Source organism: Danio rerio, chromosome 11 (assembly GCF_052040795.2).
Source record: "Danio rerio strain M-AB ecotype USA chromosome 11, GRCz13ab, whole genome shotgun sequence".
Lineage (NCBI taxonomy): Eukaryota > Metazoa > Chordata > Actinopteri > Cypriniformes > Danionidae > Danio > Danio rerio.
In genome coordinates, this window is record NC_141031.1 from 36916892 (window position 1) to 36932665 (window position 15774).

General features: G+C 35.3%; 1 protein-coding gene across 4 annotated transcripts; it reads right to left on the reverse strand.

Annotated features, from left to right (window-relative positions):
• Window positions 1-1197: 1197 nt before the first annotated feature.
• Window positions 1198-14582, reverse strand: tdo2b (tryptophan 2,3-dioxygenase b). Of its 4 annotated transcripts, none has more exons than XR_015501774.1 (12): window positions 14428-14582; window positions 14218-14320; window positions 13912-14002; window positions 12258-12328; window positions 11980-12107; window positions 8417-8603; window positions 8199-8306; window positions 6437-6690; window positions 4409-6052; window positions 3152-3231; window positions 2984-3074; window positions 1198-1843 (listed from the first exon to the last, which is right to left on the reverse strand). XR_015501774.1 is itself a non-coding variant. In NM_199856.1 (12 exon segments), coding segments are annotated over 12 exon segments (1224 nt in total). In that variant the 5' UTR covers window positions 14463-14536; the 3' UTR covers window positions 1198-1683.
• Between the last annotated feature and the right edge of the window lie 1192 nt (window positions 14583-15774).

Below are 15774 nucleotides of genomic sequence, written 5' to 3' on the forward strand. Positions count from 1 at the left end.
GAAATCATTTGTTTATGATCACTTTTTATTCATATCAGTCATTAAATTTAGTTTTATATAAAGTCATAGTGTACACAACAATCTCTGGGCTTGCTGCATAACAAATACCAAAATGTTAACAATTTATAAAAAAAATAATCACTTTCTGGCCATTGGAAATTAGGCATGGACATACTGTATATATTGCGATCGTGATTTTCGAAAGTATTAAATCACTTTGTAAATGTTTATTATTATCATTTCATGAGTCTCTCCATACAGTTGAATAGAGCGCTTGGACCCGGAAGCCACTTCGCATGACGTCACACTTAACAAGCGGATGACATCTATCAGATGTTGGATTTTAGTTGTCATACCTGACAAATAAATGTCAGTATCTGAAGCCAATGAGACGTTGGTTTAAGATGTTGGCTCGACGTTGGCTTTTGGTCACTTTCAAACAACCTAAAATCAACCAAATATCAACATAATTTCACATTGTTATTGGACATGAAAATAACGCTGTCCTTAAATGCTGGTTAGATGTTGAATTATAGTCACCTGATGTCACAACCTAAATCTAACCTAATATTAACGTCTTATGGCGTTGTGTGCCTGCTGGGCAATAACTAAAGGCACTACAGAATGTTACGTTTACACACATCCACAAACTACATGTAAACGCATCAGCTTTTTACAATACTCACTACTTGCTACTCTTGAGTAGCCTACTTTTAAAATGTCTACCTTTTACTCATACTTTCAGTAATATTTACAAAAGATACTTTTACTCTACTTGCACTACATTTTTACACAAGTAATGGTACTTATACTTAAGTATGATTTTTCTGTACTCTTTACACCTTTGATATTTACGCAACCAGAGAAATCTACATCATGTGCCTCATTCAAAAATGCATTATTGGTAGTACAAAAGACTTAAGAGTGTTTTTATTTAGATTTGGTGAATGTTTCTGTGAAGAAACTAAATTTAAAATACAAAATGCATTAGTACATGTTGACATTCATTAATACATGTTAGTTCGTGCTTACTAATGAAGATAACTTAATTATTAGTTATTAAATAAGATCAAAGTATCAAAATGTTACCAAGAATGATATAAACACTACGTTAAAATAAAGACATCAAGACGGACAGAGTGGCAGCCGTCACACAAATATTTACTGACAGAAGCTGGTGACCTTGGTCAGAGAAAATTCAGGAAAGAGTTTAGCATTTATTTTTGTAAGAAGCATATAGAAAAGACAAAAAAAGATTTTGTTTAATAATGTGGAACATAGTATCATCACTTGTCTGTACAGTCTAAATGACATTTTATATTAGGATATATACTGTACATACCCAGTAGAGTGTATCATATATTTACAAACAACCAGAGAAACCTACATCATGTGCCTCATTCAAAAATATATTCTTAGTAGTACAAAAGACTTATATTTTACATATATGTTTAAAATATAAATAGTATGTACAGAACTCCTTTAGATTTTTAATATGTGCACAATTACTTTATAATAAATCTTTGCGTTTATATAAGGTGGAAAAAAACTTTCAGTCTCTTCAATCAAACAAGTAAATAGTCCAAAAAGCACAAACTTTGGCTGATCAATACAGGAGTATCAATATCTGGCATTAATCCCGGATTCTTTAACATTATTCACAAACAAACAGGTCTGATGTTTCTAATCTGAATCCTCGCTGCTGCATGAATTGTACGAGCTGTCGTAACACTCGGCAGTGTATGGGAACTTATGGATGTTTGGGTTGAGTTTGGGCACCCAGGAACGAGGAACCAGGAAAGTGGCGAGGTTGAACAAATCCACAAACACTTTGTAACGGTCACTGAAAGATGAAAAAAACAATGAGGCATGACTGATTTGTTGCATAACCCCTTCATGTTATGGTCCTCCCTGATAAGGTTAAACTGTTACTGTTTATTACAGTGCTAAACTCCAATAAACGTACTGAAAAGGTGAATTTTATTAGCTGCAAACACTTGTAAAGCACATCAGGCGGAGATAAGTGAGCGGTATAGATCATATCTTTGGAGAATTATAAGTAAAGGAGTTGAAATGACAACAACACGAGGAAGTTTACAAACTAAACATGCTGAATGTTCACACTGTCGGTCCAGATCGGATTATTTGTGGACAAATTTAGTTTCTATTGGAACAGACTAAAAAGATTTCTTGAACTGGATTTCAAACCACTTAAGAATATAACTTGATATTGACTTGTAAAATAATAATAAGAAGAAGATTGTCAATGTAAAATCAAAGAACAAGCTGCTGCTATGTCACAATATTACCACCATCATCATATTGGTCAGACTATAAAGGACTTAAAGAAATTCATTCATTCATTTTCCTTTGGGTTTATTTCAGAGGCCTCCACAGCGGAATGAACTGCCAACTTTTCTGGCATATGTTTCACGCTAGAGGTGTCAAAACTCAGTCCTGGAGGGCTGGCGTCCTGCAGATTTTAGCTCCAACACACCTGCATGGATGTTTTTAGAAAGCCTAGAAAGAGCATGATGAGCTAGCCCAGGTGTGTCTGATTGGGGTTGGAACTAAACTTTGCAGGACACCGGCCCTCCAGGACTGAGTTTGGACATCCCTGTTTTACGCAGTGGATGCCCTTACAACTGCAACCCAGTTTTAAGACACACTTATTCACACACACTAGCCTTCGTGACATCACATCAGCCTAGTTCCCAAGTGCTCAAGGGTTTAAGGCATTCAATTTAAACCCATTCAGATGTTCCACCAGCAGTGAACACTTTTGTAATGTAATTAATTATGTACATTTGAGGGAACTAGACGGGGAAGTTAGCAAGTGAAGGCCATAAAATATTGGAGTGGAATGCAGCTCGAGAAATGCAAGTAGACCACATGTGTATATCTATAGTCTAATATAGGCAAAGCTGATCCAAAGCAAGCCACACAGAGAAAAAGTGACACACACAAACACACACACACACACCTGACAGTTGAGCGCAAGTAATGGTATCCTGAAGATCCCCCCGTTCCTGCTTTACTGCCAATCATTCTGTGCACCATACACACGTGGTTATCTGGAGGGAATGGATTGTAATGTTAGACTGTAGACGTGGCTTTAGTGTAAATGCAGATCCCTGAATGAAAGTCTTACATCTCCACTTGGTCATGAGTGTATCGATCTCCATCAGCGCAGTCAGGAGCTGGAAAGGTACCTGGAATCGAGGCTCTTCCCTGGAGGAGGAAATAAATAACTAAGGTATTTCTTCATTGTATAATAGGGATGTAACAATATTGTAAATACCGTCATACTGCAATAGTAATTTTTTCAATATTACCGTAGGCGCATGACTCAATAAAACTATATTTCTAAGAAAAGTTTCCTTAGGCGAATGAAACGAACGGGAGGTAGCGGGAACTACAATTCCCATCAGCCTAGGCATGGCCATCATCCTTTGCGGTCTGTTGTCACTACAGATCCAGTAATGCAGAAATGGAGTGTGCTGCTAGTAGGAGGGAAGAAAAAGAGCTGGAAATGATTGAACCTAAAGCGGGTTTTAAATCGGATGTGTGGAAGCATTTCGGTTTCTTTCTAAAAAAGATACGAAAAAGGAGAAAAGGTGACAGACAAATAAAAAAACAGTATGCTTGCACTGCCAGACTGTGGTGAAATATAAGTCGGGGAATACGACTAAAAACAGTCATGGGGACTGCAGAACACAGCACACTTGTTAGATTGATGCAGACATTGACTTGTACCGCAAAGAGACCTCTATCTCACTCATGGCTTGTCCTCTCAAGTGGTGGAAAGACAATGCACAACGTTACCCACTGCTGTCAACCTTGGCTAAATCATATCTCTCTGTCCCAGAAACCTCAGTCCCAAATGAGAGGGTTTTTTTTTCTGTTGCAGGGAACATGCCCAGAGATCCCAGCTTTTACCAGATTATAGTTATATGATAATTTTCCTTAAAAAACCCATCTCTATCTAAGTGAGTGAGTGATTAAATGTTGAATGTGATGAGTTTTCAACAATACTAAATTGAAACTTTATTTTTTTTATATGGTTTAATAGTTTTTTGTTATTAAAATTGAAAAATTTAAGTTCCTGTTTCGAAACTTACAGATAGATGGTAATTTGTATGTCATTGATTTGTTCAGTGCTAAGGTAAATAAAAAATTTTGGCACTTTTTTCGAGTTTTTCATTAGTTTTGTTTTTCCTGTAAATTATTTAATAAATACCGTGACGTGTTGTTCATATGTATTATTCGTATGAATACGTTCATACGGATAATTCGTATTATCGTACCTTGAAATTCTGATACTGTTACATCCCTATTGTATAACAATCAATATTGATATGAATACAGTAGATATGAAATGAAATGCAATCAATGTTTTCATACAAACCTGTAGAAATTGATCATTAGAGCTCCCTGAAGAGCCTTGTAAGAAAGTCTCCGTTCACCTTTTTTAGCATAAGAGTAAAAAATGATTAACCCATAGCTTCAATATAAAATTTACACACCATATTGGAATAGTACTATAAGGTCACAGAAGTATTGGGAGAAGGGTAATGCCATCATTTTACCTTATAAACTAGTGGGTTCAAATTAGGCCCTGCTTAATATTCATTCGTATATTCATATGTCTTTTCGGCCAACTTATCCAGCATATGTTTTACGCAGCATATGCCCTTCCAGCCGCAACCCAATACTGGGAAACACATATACACACACTCATACACCACGGCCAATTTAGCTTATTCAATTCACCTATAAAGCATCTCTTTGGATTGTGAGGGAAACCGGAGCACCCGGAAAAAAACCCACGTGAAGACGGGGAGAACATGCAAACTTCACACAGAAATGCCAACTGACTCAGCCGAGGCTCAAACCAACGACCTTCTTCCTGTGAGGTGATCATGCTACCCACTGTGCCACTGTGAAACCCCCTGCTTAATATATAAATATAGTACTGTTATAGTATATAGTATATTATTATTAGTAGCATTATTATTACTATTGCTATATTAGTATTGTTTGGATTACAGTATATTTTAAGGATCACATTTTCTATTTGTATAATAATTTGAGTTTTTAGCACTCCTTAATATTATATTTAGTTTTAGTTAAGCTGTAAATTTTACATTAAGTTTTAATTCGTAAAAAAGGTATTAGTCAATAATCGGTCAACACCAGAGATGCCCAAAGTTTGTCCATGGTAACCTTTGATTTGGCCCGCCAAGAGAGGGAGAATGATGGGGATGGTTTAGAGCAGGGGTCACCAATCCTGGTCCTGGAGGGCCAGTGACCCTGCAGGGTTTAGCTCCAACTTGCCTCAACACACCTGCCTGGGTGTTTCAAGTATACCTAAGACTTTGATTAGCTGGTTCAGGTGTTTGATTAGGGTTGGAGCTAAAATCTGCAGGACACCGGCCCTCCAGGAACAAGTTTGATGACCACTGGTTTAGAGATTGTTATCTCAAATTGAATGTAATTTTTAATATGTTTGTTCTATTCTATTGAAACTAAAATATTTCAGTTTAAATCATGTCGATAAATCAGATTTAGTTTAAAATATACATGCTGTCACCTGATGGATCAAATCAAGGCAAAGGCTGATTCTGCTTGACAAGTGTATTCAGATTCCTTTTCTAAAGCTTGCAATGTTTAATTAGTTGCAAACTTTAATTAGTAAGTGCAGTCCCTCATTTTTACATGCAATCCATGAAATATTGGAAAACATATCAACACATCTGAATAAAAACATTGTAAATGTGGCTTACATTGGTGTCTGGAGTGAAGTGACACCATGCTGCTTGTCAGTGTAGGGGATTGTCTTCAAATTACAACATGCCGAGCCTTACCACCATTCAATCATCCACTCTGATGGACTGCAGGCTTTAAATTAGATTAAATGCTCAGGAATCACAAAAAGCATGGCCTGACATGCGATGTCCATTGTAATGGACACATGGTCCGAAGGGGTTAAAGTTAGGTAATATAATTCAAAGAAATGTTTTCTATTTATTTTGAAGTATTATGAAATAAACTTTAATGTGGCGAGGCAGTGGCGCAGTAGGTAGTGCTGTCGCCTCACAGCAAGAAGGTCGTCGGGTCGCTGGTTCAAGCCTCGGCTCAGTTGGTGTTTCTGTGTGGAGTTTGCATGTTCTCCCTGCCTTCGCATGGGTTTCCTCCGGGTGCTCCGGTTTCCCCCACAGTCCAAAGACATGCGGCACAGGTGAATTGGGTAGGCTAAATTGTCCGTAGTGTATGAGTGTGTGTGTGAATGTGTGTGGATGTTTCCCAGAGATAGGTTGCGGCTGGAAGGGCATCTGCTGCATAAAAACTTGCTGGATAAGTTGGCGTTTCATTCCACTGTGGCGACCCCGGATTAATAAAGGGACTAAGTCGACAAGAAAATGAATGAATAAACTTTAATGTAAAATAGTTTGGTATATTTTTGGTACATCACGGCTATCAATGATATTTTTAGCCCTTAATACAAAAAGGTTTTGGCATCCCTGGTCAACACCACACATACTGTAAATGGCAATGCATTGTGAGCCGATCCTCACCTTTGCTTAACAGATGCTCGTGGCGTTTAGAGTCAAACAGGGCAGTAAAGGTCTCCATCTGTTTGTTTAGATCCTCCAGAAGCTCTTGCTTCACCTCAGTATCTTCCATTTTCTATTAATCAAAAAATGTTATGATTAATATAAAAACAATAAGAACATATTTGAAAAAAAACACAGCCACACTTAACAATAAGGTTTCATCAGTTAATGTATTTACTCAGTGTAGTGGATCATTATTGATCCATGATTCGTATGGATCACAACCCACGGTTCGGAACACACGTGTCCTGCTGTATAATAATAAATTATTTTTGTTGCTAGATAAATCTTAAATGTGTAACGATTGCAGAGAGATTGCCTCTTAGCGTCATTCAAATCACACGTATATGAAAGCCTTCAGAAGGGCTTTCCTGTAAAATATAATGATGACTGAAAAAGTTATGGTAGGTTATTCAGGATGTGGTGGATTTCTTAGGTTATTAAAGTTATTTTCTGCCTTTAGTTTAGCTTAAATTAACATATTCAGTGTAAGCTGCACAATTAATGATCAAAAGTATCTCAACACCCACACAACATAATTTATAAATGATGGTGATTTTCATATTATTTCTTTCAATCGCTCCATTCAAATCTGAAAATGAAAAAAATTAAGTTGAATAAAGTTACAAACAGACAAATTACACAGAGCTACTGGGATAGCATGTTATAGTTTAGATAAAACCACTGATGTTTACGGTAAAGATTAAAAACACCGTTATGAGCATTTAACTGAACACTCAAAAATGAAACTTGTAGGCAGCAATTACATTATTTAATCAATAGGTGGAAACAACCGGCCGTCAAAAATATGCCACTGAATAATTCTTCAAAAATGACAAATCTAGCAATGAAATGTGAAGTTTTATGAGTGAATAACTGACTCATTTATTGAAAATGAGACTAAAAATGAATATGGATTGTACAAACTATAATGTTAGATTTATACATTTAGCGTTATTAGCAACAGTAGTAGTAACAGTCAATTTCCTACAGCACTGAATAATTTACAATTTATTTTTATTCAGCTGATTATTTCTTCATTTTATTTTTAATACAATTACCGGTTCTCAGTTCGGTTTGTTGAAACCAAAAGTGTATTGCAGTACTGTTTTTGTAATAAATAAAAAGCAAATTCTATTTTTCTCCTCTCCTTTTTGTCTGATTCGAAAAATGGTCCAATCCGTGACTAAAAAACCATTACAGTATGTAATCTGAACCGTGAGATATGTAATCTGTTACACCACTAGTATTTGCTAACATAAACTAATTATGAGCAATACTTGTACACCATTTATTAATCACAGCTCACCATTTACTAATGCATCATTAACATCCAACTTCATGCTTTTCAACATTTATTAACATCAACATTTAGTTAATGCGCTGCGAGTTAACATGAACTAACAATGAACTGCTGTATTTCCATTAACTAAAGTTAAATAACATGAAGAAATTGTGTAATGTAATAACAGTATTGTTTAGTTTGTTCATGTTAGTACATGCATTAACTAACATTAACTAATACAAGCTTATTGTAAAGTGTTAAAACTCAATAGTATAAACTATTTGAGCAGAACATACTTCCACTTGGTGCTTCTCCCTCTTGAGACCCTCTTCGATGTTAGCCTGCAGTTTCCCCCAGAAATTAAAGCCATCTTTTTCAAGTCCAGGTGTCCTCTCCAGCCATTGCTGCAATTTGCATAAATTCATAACAATCTTCTAATTATACAAATTTCATAGTTTGCATTTAGAAGATCCTAAAGATTTGATTTGATTTCTGTTTTTGATGAGTGTTTTACCTCCACCAGCTGAAGGAGAGTGGGTTCCTGCTCTGAACTCAGCAGCGTCTCGCTCTCCTCTCCATGAAAGTTGTCTCTGTAGTGTCTGCGATTGTACGGGACTCTTAAATGATCCGCTACACCAATCTTTTGCTCCAGAAGACGGAACTGAAGACTCTGGAAGCCCGAGGCTGGAGACAGATACTCCCTATAACATTCAAACAAAAGATAATAGAGCAAATAAATCACTCAGACCATTTTTTTTAATCTTCTGATTTACTGTACTGGTCAACTCAGAATAATAATTCATTCAGCAAGTTAACAGGTCACTGTTTCAAATGATCTCAATAAATGAGCAAATCTCTTGTTAACAATTATCCATCGTTTCAAATGATCTCATTATAGCAAGTTTCCAGTAAACAATTCACTGATTCAAATGATTCAGTCATAGAGAAAGTCTCCAGTTAACAATTTACTGATTCGATTGATCTGATCTGAGCGAGTCTTCAGCTAAAAATTCACTGATTCAAGTGATTTCATCAGAGTGAGTCTCCAGAAACCAATTCACTGATTTTAACGATTCAGTCAGAGTGAATCTCCTGTTAACAATTCACTGATTCAAATGATTTAATCTGAGCAAGTCTTCAATTAACGATTCACTGATTCAGTTGAGCTTATCAGAGTTAATGATTCACTGATTCAATTGATCTTACCAGAGTGAGTCTCCAGTTAATGATTCACTTGATTTGATCAGAGGGAGATTCCAGATAAAAATTCACTGATTCAATTGATCTTATCAGAATAAGTCTCAAGTTAACGATTTACTGATTCAAGTAATTTGATCTTAGCAAATATCCAATTAATGATTCACTAGTTCAGTTGATCTTATCAGTGTGAGTCTCCAGTTTATGATTAACTAATTCAATTGATTTGATCAGAGCGAGATTCCGGTTAATAATTCACTGATTCAATCGATCGCATCAGAGTAAGTCTTCAGTTAATGATTTACTGATTCAAGTGATTTGATCAGAGCAATTCTTCAATTAACAATTCACTGATTCAATTGATCCTATCAGAGTGAGTATCCAGTTAACGATTCACTAATTCAATTTATTTAATCAGAGCGAGATTCCAATTAATGATTCAATTGATCTGATCCGAGTGATTCTCCGGCTAACAATTCACTGATTCAACTGATCCGATCACAGCGGGTCTCCAGTAAATGATTTAATGATTCAATTGATCTGAACAGAGCAAGTCACCAGTTAACAATTGATTGATTTAAATGATCCAGTCAGATCGAATCTACAGTTAATGATTCACTGATTTGAATTACACGGTCAGAGCGAGTCTCCAGTTAATGAATCACTGAATTTACAACTAGGACTCAAAATAAATAAAGAAAAGGAGATCCTGGAGCTTGAGTGCATGTGACTGATGGTGTGAAAAGTCGTCCAAAAGTAAGCTACTAATGCAAAAATGAAAATGTGTTATTTTAAATAAATATCATATTTATGTAATGACTGCCGATTGCTGGTGAAGTAAATCTGCTGTAAAAGGGCAACATGTTTAACTCCACAGCATGAAATACTTGATCCTGGACATTTCTGTAATTTCCTGTTTGAATAGGGCAGGTCTTATTTAAAAGCTAAATGTAAAATTGTCAAATATTTTCCCCACGCTGATTTAGCTCATACTAGACATACAACTATTATAGTGGTGTATTGTTCTTAAAATGCTAACACATTTTGCTCTGTTACACATAGACGTATAAATACAGTTAAAATGACTCATGACAATCATGCCAGATTTATGATAAGTTTTGTTGTCGTGACAATGTCAAGTTGTCATGACAAAGATGAAGACAGGTTGTGATGCATTTGTTTATATGTCAAGTTGTCATAACCTGGTCATACCTAACAACATCATTGCATTTAAAATGTCATAACTTAGCCACTTACACTTAATGACAATTATGAGCATGCAAAAAATCTCATTCACCTTCATGACATGTCTTGTCATGATTATAAAGGTTTCATGACAATTTTTTTTATCTATATTAATCTCACTGTAATTTTGGAAATAATCTAGATTAATCCAGATTAAAGTGGCTTGTTTGAATTCTGCCGAAGGCATTCAGAATATATGGGCTACCCAAATAATGACTAAAAGTAAGTCTTTGAGAACGGCTTTCTCAAGCCAGGTGGCGCATTTGACCAGGGGCTCATCTCCTGTTTCCAAAATGCATCACAAACTGCTTGAGAAACTGTTCTACTATGACAATTGGTGATGAAAATAAATGATGTTCAATAAGATGTACTTGTGTCTACTAACTGTTTATTCAGTTAAACATGAATTCTGAACTGTAGGCCTACATAAGCTCAAAACAGCAATTTTTGATTACTTTAATCCGAATAAAGTCATAACTTATTTGATCATGAAGTGTGGACCTTTTTTTCTTTCTATTTGGCGTGTGTTATTTAATTCAGTAACACTCTCACCAGTCCTTACTCCTTATTTGTGTTAAATTTGTCACAGGGACATGAACGAAATGTACATAAGTTAAAGTGAAACTGCCGAACCGCAGTTAAAGTCACCCAAAAATACAGAAAACTCTTACATGAAAGCACTTCACATAAACACCCTAATTATATTATTGTCTAGGCAAATAACAAGACTACAGATGTCCATGTAAGCGCATTCAGTAGTGTCTTCAAAGTTAGTAAAAGATCCAGAAGGGCATCCTGCTGATTTGATTCGGAAGGGCACTTTTTTGTCAGGTGGATCACCGGTTTGACTTTCATTCAACATCATTCATTTTAAAAAACCACTCGGCCCATTTTGTTTGTATATGTTTTACTCGAACGCATAAACTCGACAGGTGCCTGATAGTTACATATAGAGCTAACATTAATCAGATTTACTTTAGTAAACTGCGTCCATGTTAGCACATCATGTTTGATGTGGTAATTTCACAGTAAGACTACACACAGGTTCAAAGACTCATTCTCGCCACCTACAGTGCAATTCGGTCAGGTATACATGCACGCTTAAATATTAAAATATGAAAGTTATCATAGCTTGCATAGAATAGGCCCAGCTCCCAACACAACTTTGAGAACAGATTAATGACCATGGTTTTTTAAACGCCTGATAAGAGTCTCGCGTTAACGCAGAACTTTAACGCCGATAACGGCCCACCACTAATTTAAATAAAGTGTTACCTTAATTTTTAAGTACATAAAAAAGCAAGAGCTTTTGTACTCAACTAAAATCAAAAGGAGTAAAGTTTTATCCGGCTTTTTTTTTTTTTTTAATTTACTTGATATTGTGTGCTTTATCCACCAATGGAACAAATACATGAGACACTTGTGGAATGATATACAAATAAGAAAGCATTTTACTCCTCTACTTTTTTATCAAATTAATCAGGTTTCAACTACATTTTTGTAAGTTACACAAAGTTTAACTTATATTTTTTGTCACTTGAGACAACTAGAAAAGTTAATTTGATCCCATTTAAAAGATTTATTTTACATATAAATTAGACATAAATTGCAACCAGCACTGAATGAAGCTGTTACCTGAAATCAAAGAAGTCCAGAGCAGTCATAGTCTCCAGTACAGCAAACTGATCTACCAGCAGCTTGAAGATCATGGTTATCCTGTGGATTCTGCTCACCACCTTCAGCATGTTTCTCTCATCCCGAACCTGCCGAACAAAATCAACATTGAAACATTTTTAACCAGAACACACATTAACAACATTTAACAAAAAAAACAAAAAAAAACAAAAAAAAAAACAGTATAGAGTGATCTCCACTCTCTTTAAACAGACGTATTTTACTCCATTTGTACTCACATGTTTTTTAATGAACAGGTCACGAACTGAATCAAGCTCCCACAATATCTGCTTAAACCACAACTCGTACGCTAAAGGAAAAGAAAATATGACAACACTGTCAGGATCTGTAGAGCAATCTTATAAATCAAGATTCTTTATTATTATTTCAACACCCATAGAGCCCGTTGCTTCTTCATAGGAAAATTTAATTATTTGTTATGTAAAATTTCACAGTCGCATGAGACCTTCATCAGACTAAACACTCAAAAAACCTTAACTGTAGCCTTTTGATTTAATTTGCTCTGTCACTTTATTGTGATGGTCCATTTGAGTCACACCTGTTAATCGATTCAGTTGTTCCAAAACAGGGATCAAAATTGTTATATTATTGCTCTTTACTCTTGGCGCGCTTTCAAACGGAAAAGTTTCTAAACGAACCAAAAGAGCTATAACAAGTCATGTGTGAGTAAACTCTCCTCACGTTGATCAGAGTTTCAGGGTTTATTTTGCAGAGTCCCGCTCAGCTTTCAGCGGGGGTGGTGGTTTGGTGGTGTGTTTGACAAGGTGTGTGCGACGTGTCTGAGGAGCGAGGAGGGATGTGATGGGCAGGGGTGAGAAGGTTGCGCAACGTATTTGAGGACCGGGAGAATTCCCGGTGGGCCGGTCCGTTTTTTGGCCGCGAGGGCCGGTGTCCCTAGCTTCAGACTCTGTTGCTCTCATCAGTCACACTTTTTAAATTAATTAATTTATTTGACCAGTCTTCTTATTCATTATTTAAATTAAATTAATAAATAATTTTAAAATAATTTAAATTATTAAAGACTATATATTTTTTTTGGAAATTCATTAGTTGTGGACTAACTTTGTTCCTTCTCTGCTCTTGGGCCACCAGTTGCTGACTTAGCTCATCTAGTAAGAACTAGACCCGGGTTTGATCCCCACTCAGATCATTACAGTACACACATAGAAAACAACAACAGTAATAGCAAATAAACATCATTAATGTTTGGACTTTCAGCATTGTAAATTAAACTACACTGAACTGAACTTTAACTCTGAAATCTGGACTGACAGTTTCAATTTACGAGAACTTCTCTGAAACTTTACGAGAAGCTGCTTTTACACAAATCTACATCGTAAAAGCGCTATAGAAATAAAGATGAATTAAATTTAATTAATGAGAGCCAATCACTGTAGTACAAATCAGCAATTATATCTTATTCAAAACACCATATGTTCATACATGATGACCTATGTATCCCTATCACACCCTACAGCAAGTATTGATAGCGTGCAGGATTATTTGTTTACCTTTTGCACATGCTGATATTTGCCGTGCACCTATCCTTGCTTCAGGTGTGTGGAGCTTACTTCACAGTTTGTTTAAACTACTTATTTTAAATAAGCTAAAACAACATAAATCATTTGTTTTTGTTGCTTTGTTTGTGACAACTTAATTGTGTTATGTTTAAACCAGTAACCAATAAGTTAACCTAAATCCTTTATGTTGTCCCAACACAAATCGGCTGTGTGGAACCCATCTTTTATTTTTTACAGTGTTGATAAATAAAATGTTACTTACTTCAAAAAAATGGTTTATTAGAACCAATGGTTCTTCATTAAAATTCCTGTAAAAACCTCCTTAAATAATGAATATATACAAACAGATTACCTTGGTGAGTAACGATGAAGAGATGCTCATCGTGGATTTTGTTGCCTTTTTGTTCACTCTGCAAAACTTGAGCATTCAGCACCTTGTCAAGCTATCAGAAAACACAAAAACACATTGAATTAATTTATTTAATTTAGAAAAAAATATATATATGTTTTGTAATATATATATATATATATATATATATATATATATATATATATATATATATATATATATATATATATATATATATATATATACGGAGGAAGAATTTAGATGAGTAGAAATGTCTATTAAAGGTTGATTGAAGGTTGAGTTATTTACCTGTAAATATTCTCCGTAGATGATTCCTCCTTTAGTGGCTTTGTTGACGCCTCCTTGGGATCCATCCTCTTCCTCTGCCTGCCTGGGGTTACTGGACAACAATCTAATATTGAAATTAAAATGTAAAAGTACAGACATTACATTCAATTTGTTTGCATTCTATTTCATTTAATTACAAAAGGAAATAAAAAACTAAAATGCCAAACGCACTGAAGCGTTCCTCCCAAAAATGGACATCCACTCATGTTTTGTCCTTGCAATGTTCAACAGGAATTGATTTTTTCCTCTGTCTGCTTACTGAAAGTTGTCACAATGTTCTGGGTGTTTCATTGCAAAGTGGAGCATTTAAAGGTTTGCAGCGTCCAATCAAATGCTGGATTGCCACACCTGGCCTATGAAAACACATATTTAACACACAAGAAACGTTTCAGACACAACCCTCCAACAGGTGCAGGTGGAAATCAAGCATGTGGAGAAGATTCAGGAGCTTTAGCAGATATAGTGAAGAGCAGATATACAAGAGAATGGGACAGTTAATACAACATGATTAAATATGGAGACTATTGACTAAAATGTGAGATAATATACTTTCAATCAGTTTATGTTTTTGTTTGTTGTTAATAAAACATGATTAAATATGGAGAGAATTGACTAAATTGTGAGATGTTGGGATAAATTGATTTAATTTCAGATTATTTTTGTTAATAAAACATGATTAAATGTCGAGAAAATAGACTAAAATGTTAGCTGATTTACTTTCAGATTGTTTTTTGTTATTAAAACATGGCAAAATGTGCATGGAGAGAATTGACTAAAATGTGAGATGATTTACTTTTAGATTAATGTTTGTTAAAAAAGCATGATTGAATGTGGACAGAATTGACTAAAATGTGAGATAATATACTTTTAGATATTTTAATGTATATAATTATATACAGATAAATATTTGTTAATACAACTCGATTAAATGTTGAGAGGCAACGCAGTGGCGCAGTAGGTAGCGCTGTCGCCTCACTCGCTGGTTCGAGCCTGGGCTGGGTCAGTTGGCATTTCTGTGTGGAGTTTGCATGTTCTCCTTGCGATTGCGTGGGTTAACTCCGGGTGCTCCGGTTTCCAAAGACATGCGGTACATGTGAATTGGGTAGGCTAAATTGTCCGTAGTGTATGAGTGTGAATGGGGGTATGGATGTTTAATAGAGATGGGTTGCAGCTGGAAGGGCATCCGCTGCGTGAAACATATTCTGGATAAGTTGGCGGTTCATTCCACTGTGGCGACCCCAGATTAATAAAGAGACTAAGGCGAAAAGAAAATGAATGAATGAATAAATTTGGAGAGAATTGACTGTAGTGTAAGATAATTTACTTTCAGAATATTTTTGTTAATAAAACATGATTAAATGTGGAAAAATGTAACTAAAATGTGGGATAACATACTTTCAGAATAATTTTTGCTAATAAAACAATTAAATATTAAAACAGTTGGCTGAAATGTGATATGATATACTTTCACATTGTTTTTGTTAATAAAACATAATTAAATATGGACAGAATAGACTA